The 19,449-nt window shown below is 47.8% G+C and overlaps 1 protein-coding gene across 2 annotated transcripts in view; it reads right to left on the reverse strand.

Annotated features, from left to right (window-relative positions):
• Positions 1 to 19,449, reverse strand: part of asap2a (ArfGAP with SH3 domain, ankyrin repeat and PH domain 2a) — a 42,489-nt gene that overhangs the window by 5,455 nt on the left and 17,585 nt on the right. For both annotated transcript variants that reach the window (XM_086153552.1, XM_086153545.1), the window contains exons 3-19: positions 12,959 to 13,104; positions 12,754 to 12,828; positions 8,577 to 8,626; positions 7,950 to 8,079; positions 7,313 to 7,398; positions 7,161 to 7,236; positions 6,995 to 7,081; positions 5,685 to 5,788; positions 5,385 to 5,454; positions 5,143 to 5,230; positions 4,242 to 4,290; positions 3,959 to 4,125; positions 3,676 to 3,809; positions 3,175 to 3,269; positions 2,423 to 2,612; positions 2,264 to 2,349; positions 1,215 to 1,330 (exon numbers count right to left, since the gene is read on the reverse strand). In XM_086153552.1, coding sequence (XP_086009678.1) covers positions 1,215 to 1,330; positions 2,264 to 2,349; positions 2,423 to 2,612; positions 3,175 to 3,269; positions 3,676 to 3,809; positions 3,959 to 4,125; positions 4,242 to 4,290; positions 5,143 to 5,230; positions 5,385 to 5,454; positions 5,685 to 5,788; positions 6,995 to 7,081; positions 7,161 to 7,236; positions 7,313 to 7,398; positions 7,950 to 8,079; positions 8,577 to 8,626; positions 12,754 to 12,828; positions 12,959 to 13,104 — 1,749 coding nt within the window. The remainder of the gene's footprint in view (positions 1 to 1,214; positions 1,331 to 2,263; positions 2,350 to 2,422; positions 2,613 to 3,174; positions 3,270 to 3,675; positions 3,810 to 3,958; positions 4,126 to 4,241; positions 4,291 to 5,142; positions 5,231 to 5,384; positions 5,455 to 5,684; positions 5,789 to 6,994; positions 7,082 to 7,160; positions 7,237 to 7,312; positions 7,399 to 7,949; positions 8,080 to 8,576; positions 8,627 to 12,753; positions 12,829 to 12,958; positions 13,105 to 19,449) is intronic.

Here is a 19,449-nt window from a genome sequence, read left to right on the forward strand (position 1 = left end):
GAGAGCTCAGAGGAGAGGGGACGAGCTGCAGGCTGCGGCCGCTCTGGGTCTCCTCTCCACCTTCCGCAGACGGTCCGTCGTGTCGTAGGAACCGAGGTGGTCCGTGCAGTTTGGACTGGAATGAAAGAGCCGGCCTTTTCTTCTCCTTTATAGATGGACCGCTAAGGAGGCCGTATTAACTCTTCAGCACACTCACAGCGAAGCTTTTTAGCCTGGACTGAAAGGGAAGCGCGGTGGCTAACACTTCCTTCTCACAACAGAGAGTCCCTGGTTGGATTCCCACAGGGGGCCCTTTCTGCACGGGGTTTCAATGTTCAACCAGGTTCCTCCCCAGTCCCAAACAGATCCAGAAGGACCAGTGAAAAGCCAGGCTATGTTTACTAACCACTAACTTACCTTCGTACCGTCATTTTAGTCGCTACTTTTTTCATACAAGTTGAACACAAACAATGACGCGGCTAGATGATTTCGGATTTTTTCGGGCTATCAAGCTTCATGCCCCCAAAATATAATAATGACCGACGATACTGTTCGAATTAAATCAAATGCACTTCAAGGAAATTCTTCAGATCAGTCATTTTGCACTTCGTGCACACCGTCACGATGGAAAACAGACCGAGAAAAGCATCTTATGCCGCTTTCCAGTCAAAGGCGATCGGTCCGGCTGTTGAAGAAGGAAACAGAGCCGCTGCACAGAAGCTTGGTATCAATGCACGAAAGGCTGAACGGCTGCATGCCGAAGACCACAAATTCACACCCAAACAAAACCGACGTTGAGGGCGAAAACGAAAGAGAGACTAAGGAGAGTGTGACGGAGGTATTCTGAGGCTGTTTAAATCCCACAGAGGAAACGACAACTTTAGTGGTTTTATTAGTATTAGGATTAGAATGAAGATAGCGATCATTGCCTTTTCCTGGTACTTTCAAACAGTAAGGTCACAGGGACCGTTTGGGGGGAAAAAAAAGCATTTGCAGTACGAATTTAATTCAAAGCAAAAAAAAAAAAAATCTCTATAAATGTGCAATTTTTTTTTTCTCCAAATTTAATGGATGCGGCTCATATTCAGGTGCACTCCATCGTCCGAAAATCATGGTAATAACCCATTTCACGGAGGGAATATTGTAGCGGTGGATAAAAGCTAAAACTTGGGATATCAGCGACAACTGATAGGAGAGGTGGCCGGCATGGCCACAGGTGTGTTCTGTTCTCCTACCGATCTCGATGGAGGCCTTCCCTCGCAGCAGCAGCTTCAGACACTCACTGTTGTCAGTCAGGCAGCAGTAGTGGAGAGCCGTGCTGCCTTTTGCCGTCTGCTTGTCCAAATTCAAACTGCCGCAGCACACGCACACACACACACACACACACACACACACACACACACACACACACACACACACACAATAAATCTTTAGGGTGAAACAATGTGAAGAGTGAAACTTTTCGAAGAAGAAGACGGAGAGGAAGAAAACTCTTAATTTAGTCGCATTCAGTTCTACACGCAGCACAATTTCTCCCCTGCGTGTGTCCATCATAGATGGACTTGTTTGGGGGGAGGGGGGATCTTGCTCAACAGTGTTTCGGCAGGCCAGGAGGGGCTCGGGGAATTGAACCGGTGACATTTAGTTCCGTGACGACCGCTCAGACCACCTGAACGGCGATCGAGGAAATAATTCTCACTAATTCTCACTGCTTCACAAGTGATAAAATGTGATAATCAATAAACCGGCTCCAGGAGCTATTTCATCTTGATATCCGGGTCATTTTTACGTCTCTAAACCCACAATAATTAATGCGGAAATTATCAATTCCCTACAATTAATGGTTTAAAATGAGAAAAAAATATATTATGATATATGTGTTGATATATCACTTTGTGAGTTATACAAAGAATTATGACTGAAAAAAAAATTCTATTCTTAATTTATTTACCATGTTTCTGAGTTAGCTCTCGTCTGGGGTCATGTTGATTGATGTGCGGCTGAACGCCAGGGGAATTATAAAATAAATATACTTGGCCGGGAGTTTACATGAACACATAGGGAGAGTATAAAGCAAACACAGACGGCATACAGTGTTCTGACGGCGTGTTGTATTTTTACGCTGAAAGACAAGTTACGTGTGAAGCTGTCGCTTCCTCTTCTGGCCGACTGAAACGAAACTTCCTAAAAATAACAGAGGACCGAGCAGAGTTTTGCTGATACGACGTGCTCTCCGGGTGAACGCGAAGAAGATCTCGTTTGCTGCGGGACCTCCGGAGCCCACCTGTTCTGGGTAAGGAAGTCCACGATGTGGAGAGAAGTTCTGTCCACAAGTCTAACGGCCAGATGGAGAGCCGTCTCCCCTTGCTCCTGGAGCAGAAACAAATGTTAGCGTGAAACGTTACCGTGTCGAAGCCAGACGGGATGCGCGAGGTGTACTGACGTGTCCGTTGGCCAGAGGAATGGGCTCCATGAGGTCCACGCCTTCGGCGTAGACTTGCACCAGTGAGATGATGTCCCGGGCCTTCACTGCGTCGCAGAGCGTGTGGAGCCTTGACGTGGCGTCGGGACAGGTCTTCTTGGCGAAGCGCTTCTCCGTGTACTTGGCGGTGATGAAATCTTTTCTCGCCTGCCTGGTGGGACGGGGGGGGGGATAATTGCCGATCACTCAAATTCACCCGGCGTCAAGATGTTTCCCAAAAGATCTACCCGCCGAGTCACAAAACGGTGGCTATTTGTGGGATGCGTTTGGGTTCCTGTGACCGAGGCATCATCACATCGGTGCTTTAGTACGAGGAGATGAACTATACATATATGCCTCTATAGGACATGTCAATAAATAAGTGAATAGCCACAAATTCTATTGGGCAATACATGTTAATGCTGTTATGCAAGGTAAACAATAGATATGATAAATATAAAGTAGATATATAATGTGTCAATAAATGTTTAGCATTACAATTTCAAAGTGGCTCCCTGGTGTAACTTATCTGATAGTTTGTTTTTTTTTTTTTTCCTGTAGTCTCCTGGTTTTGCTCTGTGCAGAAACCACCGGAAATGTTGAGAACTTTGAAGCATCAGCTGGTGACCCAGATCAATAACTGACTGTCCCTGCCCCGCTAATGATCCCAGCCTGACAGCAGATAAATTGAAGGGCTGATGGAGAGGTGGCCGGAAAATGAAGGGGTGACTTACATGTCGCTGGCCGGGTTGGGTTTCACCACATTTTCAGCAGATAAACAAGCCTCCATGATTTCATTAAAGCCCGCATTTCCGACATTCTTGGCCAGCTGTGGAACACACACACACAAACACACACAAGGTTACATGCAATTTTCTTGTTCGTATGCATCAATCAATTCTTGGTGCAGCTGAAATCCTAAACTCTAGGTATGCCGACCTCCATGAATGCTACGGCGGCCGTCCTAACCAACCCGCGCGATAATGAGCGGCTGTGTTTCTTCCTTGCTGCCACACAAGCTGTAAATCTCCCCGACAAACGGCGATTACAGAAACCCGGCAAAACCGAGGCCGCAACAAGTGTGGAGGACATTCCCCGGTCGGGACGGGAGGGCGTCCCAGCTCGCTTGAAACCGTCTCACCCCCCCGTCGCCCCTCCCAGGTTCATCCTGCCCAGGAGTTTGAAGGGAGACCGCTGTGGGAAAATCTACGAGACGAGGGGCGTCGGTGATATACCAAGAGCTCTGAAGTGCTGAGCATGTCCAGGGTGAGAGACTGAATCCTTGAGTAGTGGACTCCCAGCTCCCGGTGGATCCCGGAGCATTCGATGCAGGTGAGGATGCCCAAGTTGGTGGACAACCACGTCGGGTCTGGAAGCGAAAAAAAAAAAAAAGAGAGAGAGAGAGAGAGAGATATTTGGGTGAGACGGTCCTCGGTGGGATCATACGTGTTCTGTCCACGAGCGTGTCCTCGGGGTACTCCGGTTACCACATGAAGAAATGTATCTTTCTTCGCTTACTTGGAGCTCCGCAGTCGCAGCACACGTCATTTCCGGTCATCCTCTTCACCTCGCCCAGGATGGCCTTGGTCAGCTCCTGCACGATGTTGTTCTCGCCGACGTGCTGGTCCCCTTTGAATGCCTGGTTCAGTGCCTCCTCCTTACTGTTCTGGAGCACCGAGATCCAACTGGAGAGAGGAGGAGGAGCAGGGGAGCAAAAGCGGAAATGTGTGCGGAAAGTGGTGGAGGTGACTAACAGGATGCGCTACGGCCAGAAACCGTGAGAGAAGGAAGGAGCACTCACATCTGGCAGTCCTGGTCGTCCTCGGCCTGAAAGTGATATGTTCTGTCGTCTGCAATCACGAAAAGAACCGGATGAAGGAAACCGTTAAGGTCCAAGGCCAAGATGCATGGGACGTTAACATCAGGGGCTTTGGAGAAGGCTTCTTCTCCCTTCAGGCGCCACAGCCAATCACCTACTTCCATCCCCTTCATCCCCTCCGTCCATAAGCCTCCTCTTTTGCCTTCCCCTAGACCTCCTCCAAGCTCAGCATCCTTCTAGTCAGGCCTTCCCCAGCCCTCCTCTGTCCATGTCCAAACCATCTCAGTGTGACTTTATCTCCAGAACATGTGCTGTCCCTCTGATGGACTCCTTCCTGATCCTCTCCATCCTCCTAACTCCCAAAGAAGAACCTCCAGCATCTGCATCTCTGCTCTCCACCTTCCTAATCGTACTCTTCCGTCCCCCCTTACGCTTTTCTCCGCCCGTTCCAACCCGCTTGCACTTCTTTCTTCAACTCTTCTCCACCCTCTCCATTGATTTGGACTGTTGAAAATCAGAAGTGGTACATCTCCACCTTCTTCTCTCCACTCCCTATACTCCCGCCATTCCTCTCTTGGGTCCCTCTAATTCACAAACATGTATTCTTTCTGACCTTCATTCCTCGCCCATCTCGGGCATACCGCCACCTCTCTAGGTCCTCCTCCAGCCGTCCCCTAATCTCACTATAGATCACAATGTCATCTGCAAACCTCATCTCAGTCCCTGGAGGTTCCTGTCTAACCTCACCTGCCAGCCTGGGGTTTGGATAAGTACATTAAGCTCCACTCAGACCATCTAAATAACGGATTTAGATGCTTATTTGAACCTCTTCGCTTTCAACCTCGGTGCATCGGAGAGATGATGGCTGCAGGGTTGTACGTACGGGATATGAGGTCGAAACTTCTCTTCTCCTCAGGGTTGTGTTTCACCTGACAGGTGAGCAGGTTGAGTTTAGCCGGCGGTCGGTTTGCCTACGAGGGGGAGGTGGAGAAAAGGTGTGAGGGGCTCAGATGGCGACAAGCTTCCTCCTTGGGCAACGATGAGATGGACGGCTTTGGATGCGCTTTCATTTCCACGTCTGTTTTCTGCGTTTTTGTTTTGAAAACCTTGAGACGGTGAGCTTACGGTGCCGTGGGAGATGGTGAGGTATCCATTCTTTGCCGTGCACTTTCTCTTCTGCCACACTTTCCGCAACCTGGAAGGGAGGCGGGACACATTATCACTTGTGCTATCTGGCTGATTTTTCCAATTTATTGCAATGACTTTGGACTGGAAGAGGAACCCTGAGGGACCTAGACACAGGGAGAAAATTGAGACTTCACAACGAAGGGCCCCCTGTGGGAATCCAACCACTGATCATCTTGCAGTGAGGCGGAAGCGCTGAGCATGTTTTAACTCCTTTGGAGACAAAATAAAAAAACATACCCGTCACTTTTCTTGAAGAGGTACCCGCTGCGCTCGGTACCGTGCTCCTTGTTGCCCTGCGGCTGGTGCAGGCTGTAGGTGGTGCTCGGACGCACCTGCGAATCCTGGAGGCAAACACAGGAGGCAAGGGTTATACAGGCCATGCGTGCCGGCGGTGGCGGGAACACCGGAGATTTGCATAAATCCCATGTGGTGAAATGGGAGCAAGAGAAAAACATCGGCCCGTTCTGGACCTCTTGGTAAGAACAGTCACCTTGCAGATGTTTGCACATTCGTGCACATGCATGCAGCAAACCATATGGAGAACACAAAGTAAAAGGAAAAGCTGAATCTGTCTCATTCATTCACCCCGGGCCAGTCGATCACAGGGGGACATACAGAGACATATGATACTATTCACTCGCTCATTCACATGTCTGGACAATTAGGGTCTCTGATGAACCTCCTGTGTGTTTTTAGAAAAAGTACAACTCTACCTCACTGTAATTTATTCCTGAATGCAGCGTATTTGAAATATTGGACTCTGACTTGTCAAAAACAGCTGGTAAGGAAGATAGGAATGACGAGGTGTTATTTCGTCTCTGGGAAACCTGGAGGAAACCGCGTGGACGGCGGCAAAAGGCCCAGCTTGTGACGCTGCGCGACCAATTGTATTGGTGTTCGCTTTTATCGGGGATGTTAACAACCTGGGCTGAGTGAAGCCTGTTGGCTGAGCACACACAGACACATTGCGTCACACTGGGTTTGGCCACAGTGGGGCCAAACGCAGATTATCATCTTTTGTAGAAGTACTCACACACACACTCATACACACACATGCACACGCGGACTACGACCAAGTAAAATTACAGAATACAGACAACCTCAGGCGTCTATTTATTATCCAGAAATCCACTTACTCTTCTGGACTTGTTTCACAAGAGACGGATGGAGGCAGAAAAAAAAAAGGGGGGGTAGAAGAAAACAATCTTCAAGTGAGATCAGGAGCCATGCTGGTTTGCAGCAGATTTTCAAAGGAAAATACAGTGTGTGAAGAAACAGTGGAAATGTGTCGGGATTCACCTTTTTTAGCGAGCCCTACATTTGGGGAAGGTGTGTGTGTTTGTGTGTGTGTGTGTATGTGACTTAAGAGATAGACACTGAAGCCTGTGAGCAGGTGTAAACCAGAAGCTCCCCGCAGCTTGTCAGAGCTGGAGAACCTCTGGGATGAAGGCGAGAAACATCTTCAAGGAGAGGCACCGAGTCTAGCTGGCACTACAGGAGATTTGACAACATTCAAATACAAATACATAGAAGTGGTTGTGTGTTACCTCCTTCTGCTCCACCTGCAAGGCCGTCTTCAGGACATCCCGCAGCTGAGTCAGCTGCTTCCTCTCCTCGTCCTGCACCTGCTTGATCTGGTTGGGCGAAGCGGAGGGAGTGACACAGGGGAAGCCCGCGTGGACATGCTCGAGGGGCAGATGCCGACGTTCTCACCGTGTGCAGATCCGTGGCCAGCTTCTCTATGGAGGGCTTCAGGTTGTCCACGGCTTTGAGGCCATCTTGGAAGAAACTGAGCGAGATGAGCGTTATTCACCCATCCTCCGAGGCTCCTCGAAGGAGAAGGATGCCAGACGAGAAGGACTTACTTGCACTGTGCGTGGAAGTACTTGATGAGATTCTGCAGCAGGTCCACTCCCTTCTTGATCTTGATCTCATTGACTTTGAGAAGATACTGCAGTCAGCAGATGCGCACGCGGTGGAGATGGAAGAGGATCGTTATAATTACTAAACGTTATAATACTGAATTCTTCTACATTACGTTTTCAGTGGCACGACACCCTTCCGTTCACTGTAGTAGGACTACTCTCATTTTGCCGAAGGCAGGTTACTTTACATTACATTACAGTCATGTGGCAGACGCTTTTATCCAAAGCGACTTACAAAAAGTGCAATTCGGTCACTGAAGATCCGAAGTACCAGTAGTGGAAAGTCAGAAGTGACCCATCTCAGAACCATATACATACATATATTCATGTCATTGTAAAAAAATTTTTTTTCCCCAAGGGGGTTGAGTGCTAAGTGCGATTAGTAGGGGAAGTGCACGGTGAAGAGGTATGTTTTCAGCTCACGGCAAAAGATGGGCAGCGACCTCGCTGTTCTGACCTTTTTCGGGACCTTTTACTTCACACTCCTATTTATCCCAGGTGTTTAAGGAGTTGCCATTTCCATTTTAATAATGAAGCAGGAAATCGGCGCTACCTGCCGCCAAGACCGATAACCCACCTCGCACATTTGCAGCTGGAAGAACCTCCGCTCCTTCTCCATCTCCTCTGCAATTTCCGCCCCGCTAATCTCTGTCCTGATCATGCCGTGCTGCCGGGCGTGCTCCTTCTTCTCCTTCTCTATCTTGGTGCTGGCAAGATGAGATCGCCCAGGTCAAAAAATACGCCTCGAACGTCAGCCAGCGGCAACACAGCAAAATCGAAACAGCGTTGTGTGGCGTGAAGGAAACGTCTGCACGTTGTCGGACTATAACTTGCAGTGACGTCACGTCGCTCTGTACGACAAAGTGATTTCAGATACGACGGTTTGTTTGGTTGAACATCGGCCGTTCCAAGTAAGTGAGAGGACATCTGAATGACAGAGGAGGGGGCGACATTCCTTTTTTGTGTGGGTTTATCTGACAAAACGTCTGCAACAAAAGGAGGTCGTGTCAGTGGTGCTGTTGGGCTGCCGATAAAACCCCACCTGCACCGTCTGACTGGTCACTTTATAGATTAAAAGCGAACAGAGTTCCATGATTTCCATCCTGCGGACTCCAGCCCAAATTGAGAGCACTGGATAAGCTGGCGGAGCAGGTTAGCTGCGGGGGAAATCGATATGGGAAAAGAACAACGGTTCATGTCTTACACTTTGGTCTCGTAGTCCTTCCAGGCTTTGTCAAAGGGCTTCTTCAGATCCTGTGAGGAAAAAGAAAAAAAAAAAAAAACAATTGAGTGAACAGATATTCGGGACTTAGTCCATATGTTTATGGACCTGGAAGAGCAACGGCTGCAGAGAACGACAACAAAACAAACACTGATATCGGACTGATTTATCCTTTCAATCCACAGCTCACCCGGATGTTACGAGCGTGACTTCATGCAAACGGGAGACAGATTTTTTTCCTCCCAGGAAATTATCTAGCAATGGGGGGTCTAGATATTAGATCACAGCTATGGCTAGCTACATGCTAATGATCCCTTCCTACTGGTTTGCACCAGGGTTCCTCAGCAGGGTCGGAAGAGGCCGCCATCATCCTGGCTATCCTCACCACCTTCTGCAGGAACCAGGACCAGCAGGTTTAGAGACTCCTTTGTTTCCCCTAGCTATTAGACTCTGAATTCAGCGCCCTAAGCCCAAATGACACGCCGCCCTCTTCAAAAATATATTTACAGTCACACCTTGACTTAGGAGCTGAATGGGTTCTGTGATGAAGTCCATGACTTAGCGGGCTTGTGTATTTTGATTCAATTTCCACTTTAGCCCCCATGTTATTACGCTTTTATTTTTAGATAAGAAAAAGTTACTGTACAAAAAAATATTACACTCGCTAACGACAACTTCTCCAGCTCTTCATGGACAAATCCACAACACGCACGCCGCGATCTTTTTCCATGACTTCATGCTTTATATCCAAGAATATCTATCTTCATTTTCTTAGGACCCAAAGGTTAAAAACCAAGACATTTTCCAAAATAAGCCAAAAAAAGGCTACAGCAATGCAACAGGGATGATGAGATCAACACATGAATTGAATGCTCGCTGGACCACCTGGTGGCAGGTGGTGTGAGCCCAATGCTCGGAACTCTGGTCTCGGCTCGCGTCACAAACCAAACAAATCAATAAATAAAATCCACTGAGAGACAGCTCATATCTTGGAAAAGATGCACTTGTAAGTCAAGGCTTCACTGTATGTTTTTGCAGCGTGCATTCTATATGTATACCGTGTGTGTATATATTTATACACACACACGCGCACACGCGCACACACGCACACACACACACACACACACACACACACGATACAAATATTTGGATTCAATATATTTGGATTTGTTTGTATGCCAATGATCTGTCAATCACACAAATCCAAATTTTTTTATCCTGTGGAGTTTTTTTTTTTTTTATTACTCTTATTCATGAAAATGCTTTAGAGCATAATGCAAGTAAAAAATCTTGTCCACCACGTGAACTGTGTGTGTGTGTGTGTGTGTGTGTCAGACAGAGAAGAGAAGGAAGGCGGACAAAGGGATGGCAATGAGATTCTGCTGAGCGAACAGACCAGGATCTGAAGGCAGCGGGCGGCCAGGAGGAAGGAAACCGAGAGGAGAAAATGGCTAAAAATACCGGACGCATTCATTTCTGGGCAGAGAGAGGCAGGACCGAGCGAGGCACAGGGAAGGACACTCCCTCTGAGGGCCACGCTCCGGTTCCCACTGTGGATGAATGGAGAGGAGGAGGAGGAGGAGGAATGTCGTGCCCTTCACAAAGCCTTTCCTTTCAAACATCTCACCTCTTCCTCCTCACCGTCCACAAGTCAGAGAGGAATCGCTCCTCCTGCACATTCCTAGGTTTTTTTTTTTTCCCCCACCACCGTGACGAATGTCTGAAATGTATCAATTCAAATTCGTCCCTGTGTTTGCTGCTGTTTCTCTCCTTCGTCACCAAACTGGATTCAAAATGCTAGAGAATGTATTTCTGACCCGAAAACACCAGGAGGGTCAATTTCCTCCCAGAATTGACCATTTAAAGGACATTTAAAGGTGATTGAGTCTGAATTCTATTGAGGTTCGGGTGAGTGGAATGGGGGACCAGCTGTGTGGAAAATCACATTGGTTTTTTTTTTCCCCATAGCCAAAAACCCCAGAGATCCCCCACTTTGCACCTCTAACTTGAACAAACACGCCAGGGATGCAGGAAACAAAAAAAACATTGTGTTCAGACTCCTGACCAGCTCTGTGCGTGTTCGTCTTCACATCTCTGACGCTACAGGTTCTCCATGGGTCGCTGAGTGTTTCACCCTCATTTCTCCAAAGCACTTCCAGCTTTTCCGTGCGCTTCACTTCGCTACGAATGAAACTGACAGGTAGCGGACGGAGACAAGGTCATATGACCTCTTCACACACAATATCCCAAATTTCCGTGGATGGGGGCGGCGAATGATGGGGAGGCGGGCTGCTCTCAGAAACGCTAGCTGCTTCCCCTCGGATTAGTTCATCACAGCGAGCAGCGTGAAAAAGTCTGGAGTCAGTGGAGTGAAAATATTGAAAACAGTAGAAGCGAATGCTGCCGCCACACCCTGAGGTCTGAGCCATTATAAAGAGCCGGAGATTGTTCTCTAGCTTGTCACTTTTCTAGCTGTGTTCGTGCATTGACTCCTTGCACTGACCTCCGCTCCCTCCTCCTCTTTCTTCCCCCTCGCCTCCAGGACACCCACATCAGCCCGACGCATCATCCCGAGTCACCTCGGCCTGTCGAGCAGGTCTGCGGGTCCTTCGGCTTGCGCCTCCGACAGGCGCTTCCCATGGGAGGGGTTGGGAGTTAAAGAGGAGGAGGAGGAGGGCGACCGAGGGAGAGGAAGGACGAGGCCTTCACAGGCTCCGGGGAGTGGAGGTGTGAGCAGTAAGGGAAAGGCGAGCACTTAAGACCAGGCGTCATCCATCACTTCAGGGACACTGAAGCCTGGGCCTCTAAGCCGAGTGGCATCAGAACAGCAGTGTACGTACCCGTGTGTTTAAAAAATGACCAGCAGCTAATTAGCTCCATGTCTTTGGGGCTAATGAGCAATAAGCGCTCGGGCATTACAGATGTGAGCAACTGTCGGGGAGGGGGGGGGGCGCCATGGCAACGCCGAGTGGATTCAAAAGAATGACAAAGGAAGAAACAGGAGAGGTAGACGGCTCCCGATAACGGCTCGGTTGCAGGGACAACTGGTGTTTCTATGGCAACCGGTCTCATTAGAGGGCCCACTTAATCCAATCATACCTCGGCGGCGAACGGCGCCAATCATGTGCGGCAGGAGTAAAAGGTCGCAGGCCGGCGTGGACAGGAAGCAGCAACTATGACGTTACAGAGCTCTGTGTCTGGGCTCAGCCTCGGAGTCAATATCCTGTTTTCCTAAAATGTCTTTTTCTTACTACTGCAAGGATTCATTCATTCATCATCTATCCACTAAGCCTGTAGTCAGGGTCGACCATTGTCCTTGTTGTTCCGACTAAAACTGAGAGACATCTATCACTAAGAACATCGTGTTTCTGCACTATTTTACAGAACATTTCATTATCATTAATCATATTACAGACAACTAATAGTACATTCCCAGCCTTCACAATCTTAAATTGATGATGATCTGGGCTCACACATCTAACATTATGACTGACTTGCATTGACAAACATAATCTAATGATAACAAACCATTAGTTGTGCCATTATTTATGGTTTCGCAATCTGATAGTGATTTGCGTGACGCTTCTTCCATGTAGAAGAGAAGTCTGCACCTATGCTATGACGTAGCCGCAAAGGATGTCTTGGCACAAAAGAAGCAAAACAGAAAGCAGCCCAGGTTTCCACAGCGAGAGCCGGAGGCAGCATCCGCCAGTCCGGAGCTCCAGTCCCCAGAGCGGCGGCTCCCATCAGCCGTGATGGAAACCTTCCACAACAGCGGCCTCATTGCATCACAGCCTCTGGTGTGCTTATCGGACTCACTATCAGAAATGGTATTTGTCTAACAATGGAAACAGGAACCCCCGTGATGTGAGGTCACTCTGCAAAGTCCAGCTACGTCTGTTATTTCATGACAGTCAGTCCAAAAAACCGTCAGTCATTCTAACATGTATTTAGCGGTTAGCATCGAAACAGGAGCAATCGGTCTGACTGGGTTCCCCTTCTTCTTCGCGGCTCTGGTGCTTTCCGTTCAGGTTAGAAGAATTCAAATATGCAGCACGTCTGTGGGGCTAGCAGACGATTCAGCACATTTTCCGCCAATCGGTTGTAATTCTCCAGTTCCTGCCGGGCTATCAGGTGGAAAGAGGTGCCGCAGACTCACCCCTTTGACTCCTTTCAGGTCTCCTTTCAGCAGGCTGTCCAGAGGGAAGGTGATGATGTTGTTCATGTTTTGAAACTGGAGGCGAGGAGAAACATGCGAGCGATGAATGTTGACAGTGATTTGAAAGTCGGGAGTCAAAGCGAACACAATTGAAGTCTTCCCTTCTCTGGGAGGATGGAAACCCCTGACCAGAGAGCACACCCACCAGGTTTTTGAAGAGCGCCGTGAGCTCCTTGGTGAAGACCGAGAACTTGAGGAAAGCCGAACCCAGATCGGGGTCGTCCCGGTATACGCAGTTCTCTCCGAACTTCTCCAGGGCCTGCGTGTACTGCTCCTCGTTCTCCACGTGGGCTGGAAAATGTCAAACAAGATGCTTGGGTCATTTTTGGCCAAACTCCATGGTACAAGTAAAAAATAAATAAATACATAAAAATCGATTACTGGTTATCAACAATGCATGGGGTTAAAAAAAACAAAAAAACAAAAAAAAAACACTCCATTGAACACTCAATTTTTGGAAGTGAAAGTTGGAGATTTTCATCTTGGGAGGGGGCGAGTGGGAAACAGTTGTCAAAAAAATTATTAATAATTATTTAAGCAATATTGAAACAACATTTGAATTCTAAAAAGGCAAGGAACCCCTGCGCCCTGTCTCACCGGGACCTTTTTTCCCCCCACTAATCTCAATTTGAAAGTAACACACACACCTCACCTGCTAATGAGACACGGAAATGAGAAATATGCAAATTAACAATGGGGGGGGGTGTTAAAATCAGTGCCTCTGGTTCCTCTGCTAACACGCTATCATTCAGATGGTGGGATGACAGCGAAATAATGGCGCCGAGGCCACAAACGTTGTGACACAGATGTTCCAGGGAGGAAAATGAAGAATTCAAAAGTGACAACCCAAAACAACGTCGGCGTTCGCCGCCCACGGTGTCCGAAAGCCACCTTGTCCACCACGCGGCCTGGAGGATTGCACTTAACGTCCTTCACACCGGACGAGGTGGCCAATAACAGCCAAATCCCCCACCGGCAGCGGAGCGGGGAAATTGGGCGCAGCGGACGGTTGCCGTGACAACGCTCGGAGGGAAAGAACAGACTTGTTGTCAGCCGGGTGATGGGGAAGGCGCTACCTGGAGGGAGCTGGGGTGTCTTAAAGAATGCAAACGGCACCAATAAAAGCACACCTGCAGTGGCATCGTGACTCAACGTCCCTGCGGAAAAAAGGGAAACACCTGCGCCAGCAAGAGCGACGGAAGGACCGGGGCACGTCGAGAAGCAGGGGGGTTGAAGACCAAGAGCCCGTTGGAGAGGCGGCTCGGTCTCAACATGTCCAGCATGTCAGCCGACTGGAACACGAGCCTTGAGTCATCAGCTGACGCAACAGATGAAGTTTCAATAAAAGTTATAACTGCACACACACACACACACACGCACACGCACACACACAATCCTATCTTTGGAATGGGCAGAACTATCTCTCTAAGAGGACCACGCCGCTCCACAGCAGCAACACTGACCGCTGGACTTCCACTGAGTGTAAGTGGTAAAAGTTTGAAATTGATGCCTTCAAGTGCAACAACATTCATTCATTCATTTATTTTTTCACTCATTCCCGTCTGGGTGAAGAGGCGCTGGAGCTCATCCTGATGGCAGGGTTCAGCGTGGACTGGTGGACTTCAGGGCACACGAATATGCCAGGATCCTCACCCTGGAAGGTCCACCACTGATCCCGCCTGAGCCTCAGTCCAAGGGATCTGAAGTTTCTCCGCTTTGCTCACAATCTGAATTTTGTGCTGTACCTATTCATATTCCAACTCAGAGAAGCCCCCAGAAGTGTGTGTTGTTCCCCCTAACGTCGCCCCCATCAGCACAGCCACCATGTTCTACCTGGTTTCTGCAAAACACCAACAGCTCAACAAGAGCTCGCAGTTCGTGGAAACCGTCGCCCCCGTCGGGTAAACACGGAAAACTCCATTGGAGCTGATGAAACTTTTCAGATTCGAGAGAAGAAACTCAAGTCCAGTTGCCATGAAAATAGTTCGACCAGAATTAAACACGAATAGACACTGAACTGTTCACACACACACACACACACGTATGAATGTATGAATAAGGCTTTTCGTACTGAAGTAATACATACAACTGAAATGAAATCCACATTGTCACGTGGACATGAAAAAACACAGCTGAGTGACGGAGAGCCCCCCCCCCCCCCACACACACACACACACCTGCTGACTGTCCCCAGCTGTTCGGCGTGGCTGTGCCAGGCGCTGAGCCAGCAGGGAAGCGTCCTGCTCCTGAACTCAAGTGGTACACAAGAACTATTTTGACAAGGGTAAACAGTGTGTGTCCCCCCCACCCCCGGGCTGCTTAGCAAAGAAGTGTAATTGTTGTAACGTGACCTAAACACATCACACAGCGGCTCGTAGTGCAGCTCATCGGGCCGCGCCGACACTTGGTTACAGTTCTTCATCTGCTACGTGGCAGGGAGACAGGTGGAAGGCGGAGAGACGGGAGGACGGCGCCACGGAAACTTATGCTACAGATTATAGGTTCTCCAAATTTGTAAGAACATTCGGAGCTTAATGGACGCCAACTCGATCCGCGGATCCAATTTTGTTTTCTCTCCGAAAATTCCAGAGCCCGAGTAGAGCGAGTTTTGCACGTTGCTGCTTTCAGGACCTGAGCGTCCACAGCGCGGAGTGTGTGTGAACAGAAGGGGAGAGATTGGAGTTCTTGCAGGACAAATGTGGCAGAAAAACTGACGGGTAGCGATATATTCTCAGTGGACACAACTATTCACACCATTATGGAAATATGTGCATGTGCACGTGGCTTCTGACTTCCAAACACCAAGCACAGGAGTTCCTATGACACCGTAAAAAGACCCTGCCTCAGAGTAGGACCTAAGATGGTTCTTGGAGCTAAGATCTATGGTCCCTGGTTCCTCTGCAGACCCAATGCACAGAGAAACAGCCTGGTTTCTGAAAAGCTTCTAGGAGCTGCTAAGTTACTACAGTAAGAAAGGGGCTCATGAGATGAATTCCACTGTCATACAAAAGGCGCATTAAGTAATTTCATTATAGTTCTTGACATTTTCAATCAGACACAAAGTTTGGAACTTCAGTGTGTAGAAAGCCCAAACACAGTTATCAGCTGTTATGAATTGAATTGTTACACATATATTTTTGGACACTTTTTAAGTCTCAACTTTCAGCCACCTTCACTGCCACGTTCAGCTGTGAACGGGGTGGGGGGGGGGACAAAAGAAACGATGACCTTGCGTTAGCCCAAGAGCAGAAGAAGCCACAAACACGGTCACGGCGGGCAAAAAGGGACAAACTAATATCCTGTTATGCGCCGTTTTCCGTCCTCAAACACACTCCTGGTGATTATTTTACATCCTAAGGAGACAAAGTGCCGTTCTCAGTGACCCATTCGGTCTATCTCCAAAACACACAGGGTTCTAATCAGCAGATAGCAGGCTGGCCTAGACTTCCCCTCTGAGGCTCCCACACACCAGAACGTGAGCTGGGATTAGACTGACATGAGACATGTTAGTTTTACCATGCTGATGATGTGGTTTCTGCAATAGCAACCCTGCTCAGTTTGAGAGGAGCCTCAAGCTCCACGTCTCCCCTCCTCACACTCCATCGGGGAGGGTAAGCCGACACTTATATAACGCGTGATCGATCCCATAAAGCACTACAAATGCTGTGGAGGTGATGCCACTCTCCGTGGCTCACTCCAGGGGCTAAGGTGATATACTACCAGGCCAGACCTGAGCCAAAGACATACTGGGATATACATCGGATTTAGCCGGTAAATTTCAATGCCAGGTTTTTGGTACAGCAGAACCTGGGCTCACCAACACCCCTAATCACCAACAAATTGGCCTACGAACAGAGTTTTGCATCAAATTTTGAGTCGGCCTGCGATCAAGCCCCGGTGCACGGACACATAAACAGACAAACTCCGGCTTTCCGAGTTGTGGCATTGTTATGTGGCGGCAGTTGTGCGTGGTACTCCGCATGTACACCGTTCATCGTTGTGCTCTCCTGTTATAACACTATTTGTGCTTTTTTTTTCCAGTAAGCATGGCTCCAAAAAGGTTAAGAACTTGAGAGCGGCGTTAGTGTTACAGATCTCACCAAGCACTATGACATGGGTAAATCAACCATTTGTACAATCCTGGAGAACAAAGATGCGCTAAAGACAGCTGATGTGGCTAAAGTGACAACTTCGTTAACCAGGGAAAGGTCTCAAATCTTAGAAGAAGTAGAAAAGTGACCATTAGTTTGGATGAATGAAAGACAGCTTGCTGGAGATGGTGTTAGCGTTAGCGAGGGTCTCATACTGAATGCCACAGGAGGTCTTTCCTAGCTGAGGCAATCAGACGTTTGAATTCCTCTTCCTTCTGCCGAAGGGAATATTCAAATCTTTGTACTTTTCAAGACCATAAAACACTTTGTAGCCTTGACTTTGACACTTTATATTTTTATTTGTATTTCTTATTCTCCCTCCTTCCTACTATTATCTTTTATTGTTATGTTTTACTTGAAACTCTGGCACAACAATTTCCTTCGGGATGCATAAAGTTGTTCTTATTCTTATTCTTATATGCCAGGAGGCTTTACTTTTGCATGACGATTATTGAAGGAAACACATAACTGATAGAAGAGAAAGAACACCAGAAACAGAAATAATTAAGGTTATCATTAATTCCTTCTAATGATTTTGCCTAAATGAAACCATAAAAGAGATTCAAAAGAGTGCTGTATTTATTTGGTGCTGGAGAATGGATCAAAGGGGTTTACATTGATTTCAACAGGAAACACTGATTTGTTTCATGAACGGAGTCAAAGAATGAATTAAATTCATAAGCAGAGGTTTTACTGTCTCTCCTCATCTCTGTGCAGTGACCACATTCCCAACACTGTTGACATCCAAACCTGGCGTGCACGTACAAACCCTGCCGTGTAGATAAGAGCAGGCCCATGGGAACCAGCGCCTCTTTGCACACAGGTTTGCAGGATGAATTCAGATGGATCACTTGCAAAGCAGCATTTTGGTACTTAACCTTGATCCGACCGAATGGTAAGGTAACAGCTGAAGCACTGAACTACTTTTATTTCAAAAAGTGCCAGTGACCCTTCTTGTATTTTGATTTGTTTCCTAGATGAAAGCTGCTCGGGAGGAAGGTCTACTGACATTGTAAGTTTTATTTTTAAATGTGTTCAGAACTAAATCCAATGGACTTGTATTCTTTTTTTTCAGATTTACTAGGATCTACATGAATAAACTGCTCCGTTGTGCAAGTTCCCCGTCTCCCTTTCACACAAACATCCATCGACTTCATCAAAATTGAACCTTGCAGGGGTTGGTTTTCACTGGAAAGAAAGCAACGTCCAACATGCATATGGACGAGTGGATGTCTGCGCCTCAGCGAGCCCGAGGACATGGACAGTCCAGATGTCGGAGTTTTGCCTTTCCCCAATCCAAAGTGGGCCAAGTGGTGCATTATTTAGCTGCTCCGTCCAGTTCTCCTGCCCATCAATACAGCAGCAAGAAAAAACACGGCGTCCGCTTGTCTGCCTCTGGTTGTGTTCTGCTGAGCTACTTTGGCAGGGCTGCCATAGCACCACCGCTTGATCAGCTCCCGCTTCTTCCGACACCACTGCTATTTTATTTATCCATACCCTGCATCCTGACAGTTGTCTCACTTGTCTTCAGAACTGTCATATTTGGAAAGTCTCAAATGGAAAGTCTGTCTGATAAAGCATACATTGTTGGCTCAGCCATTGTTTAGCACGGGGCCACTCAACACAAACAATCATCTCTGCATTCTGGTCTCTGACCCTTCTCTTCCTCTTTTTCTGCCACACTCCCCACAGCCAGAAAATATCCTTTTTCATGGTTTTTCTGGCCCGACAGCTAACCCTGTCAGGGGAGTATTCTGAGCACTGAGGCGGTTGGTGGCGAGGTTCCCTGTTGTGCACACATTATTCAAGCCTCTTCCAGCATACTCTCTGGAGTGCATTAAGGAGCGGCCGTGCTTTTAATTTCTTGGGAGAAAGGTGCAGCTTTGCCTGAGATAGTGTACGATGGCTAATGGCCCGGACAAGTGTCAGAATCTTCAAGTTACGCCTCGTTTACTTCTTGCAATCAGAATGTTCTTTGTTTGGGGTTTACTGACACGAAACAGCTTGCGTTACTTGTGATGTCCTACTGGCGTGACATCGAGAGGCTCACAACCTGTACACTAGGGTAAAGAAAATAACCATTAACGCATTAATTACTTCTACTTACCCAACAAAAGAATGACATTATTTCTGCGTCTGTGTGCAACATTGGTGAACCAGATTCTTTCTAATGAAGGCTGACTTGGTCTCAATATAAAAGAAACAACTAACAAAACTATGGTACCTGGAAATTTCTCTGATTGTTAATTCTGATTGAAGAAATACTCGGTATCGTTCATTTTACCTCTCATCTGTGTTAAGTAACTCTGGGAATGTTGGAAGTGTTCTTTGTCTGTAAGGTTTGAAGCATATTCTCCCCCCATTCCCCATAATCATCTCAGCGGGGGGTCAATTTCTGCCCTCCAGGCCACCGCTCTTGTAATCCAAAGGCAGTAACCCTTCGGTCTTGTTCACATCAGTGAATCATGTCCGGGCACTCGCCTCC

Source organism: Fistularia commersonii, chromosome 1 (genome assembly GCF_037954325.1).
Source record: "Fistularia commersonii isolate RoL2024-O1a breed Wild chromosome 1, RoL_Fcom_v1.0, whole genome shotgun sequence".
Lineage (NCBI taxonomy): Eukaryota > Metazoa > Chordata > Actinopteri > Syngnathiformes > Fistulariidae > Fistularia > Fistularia commersonii.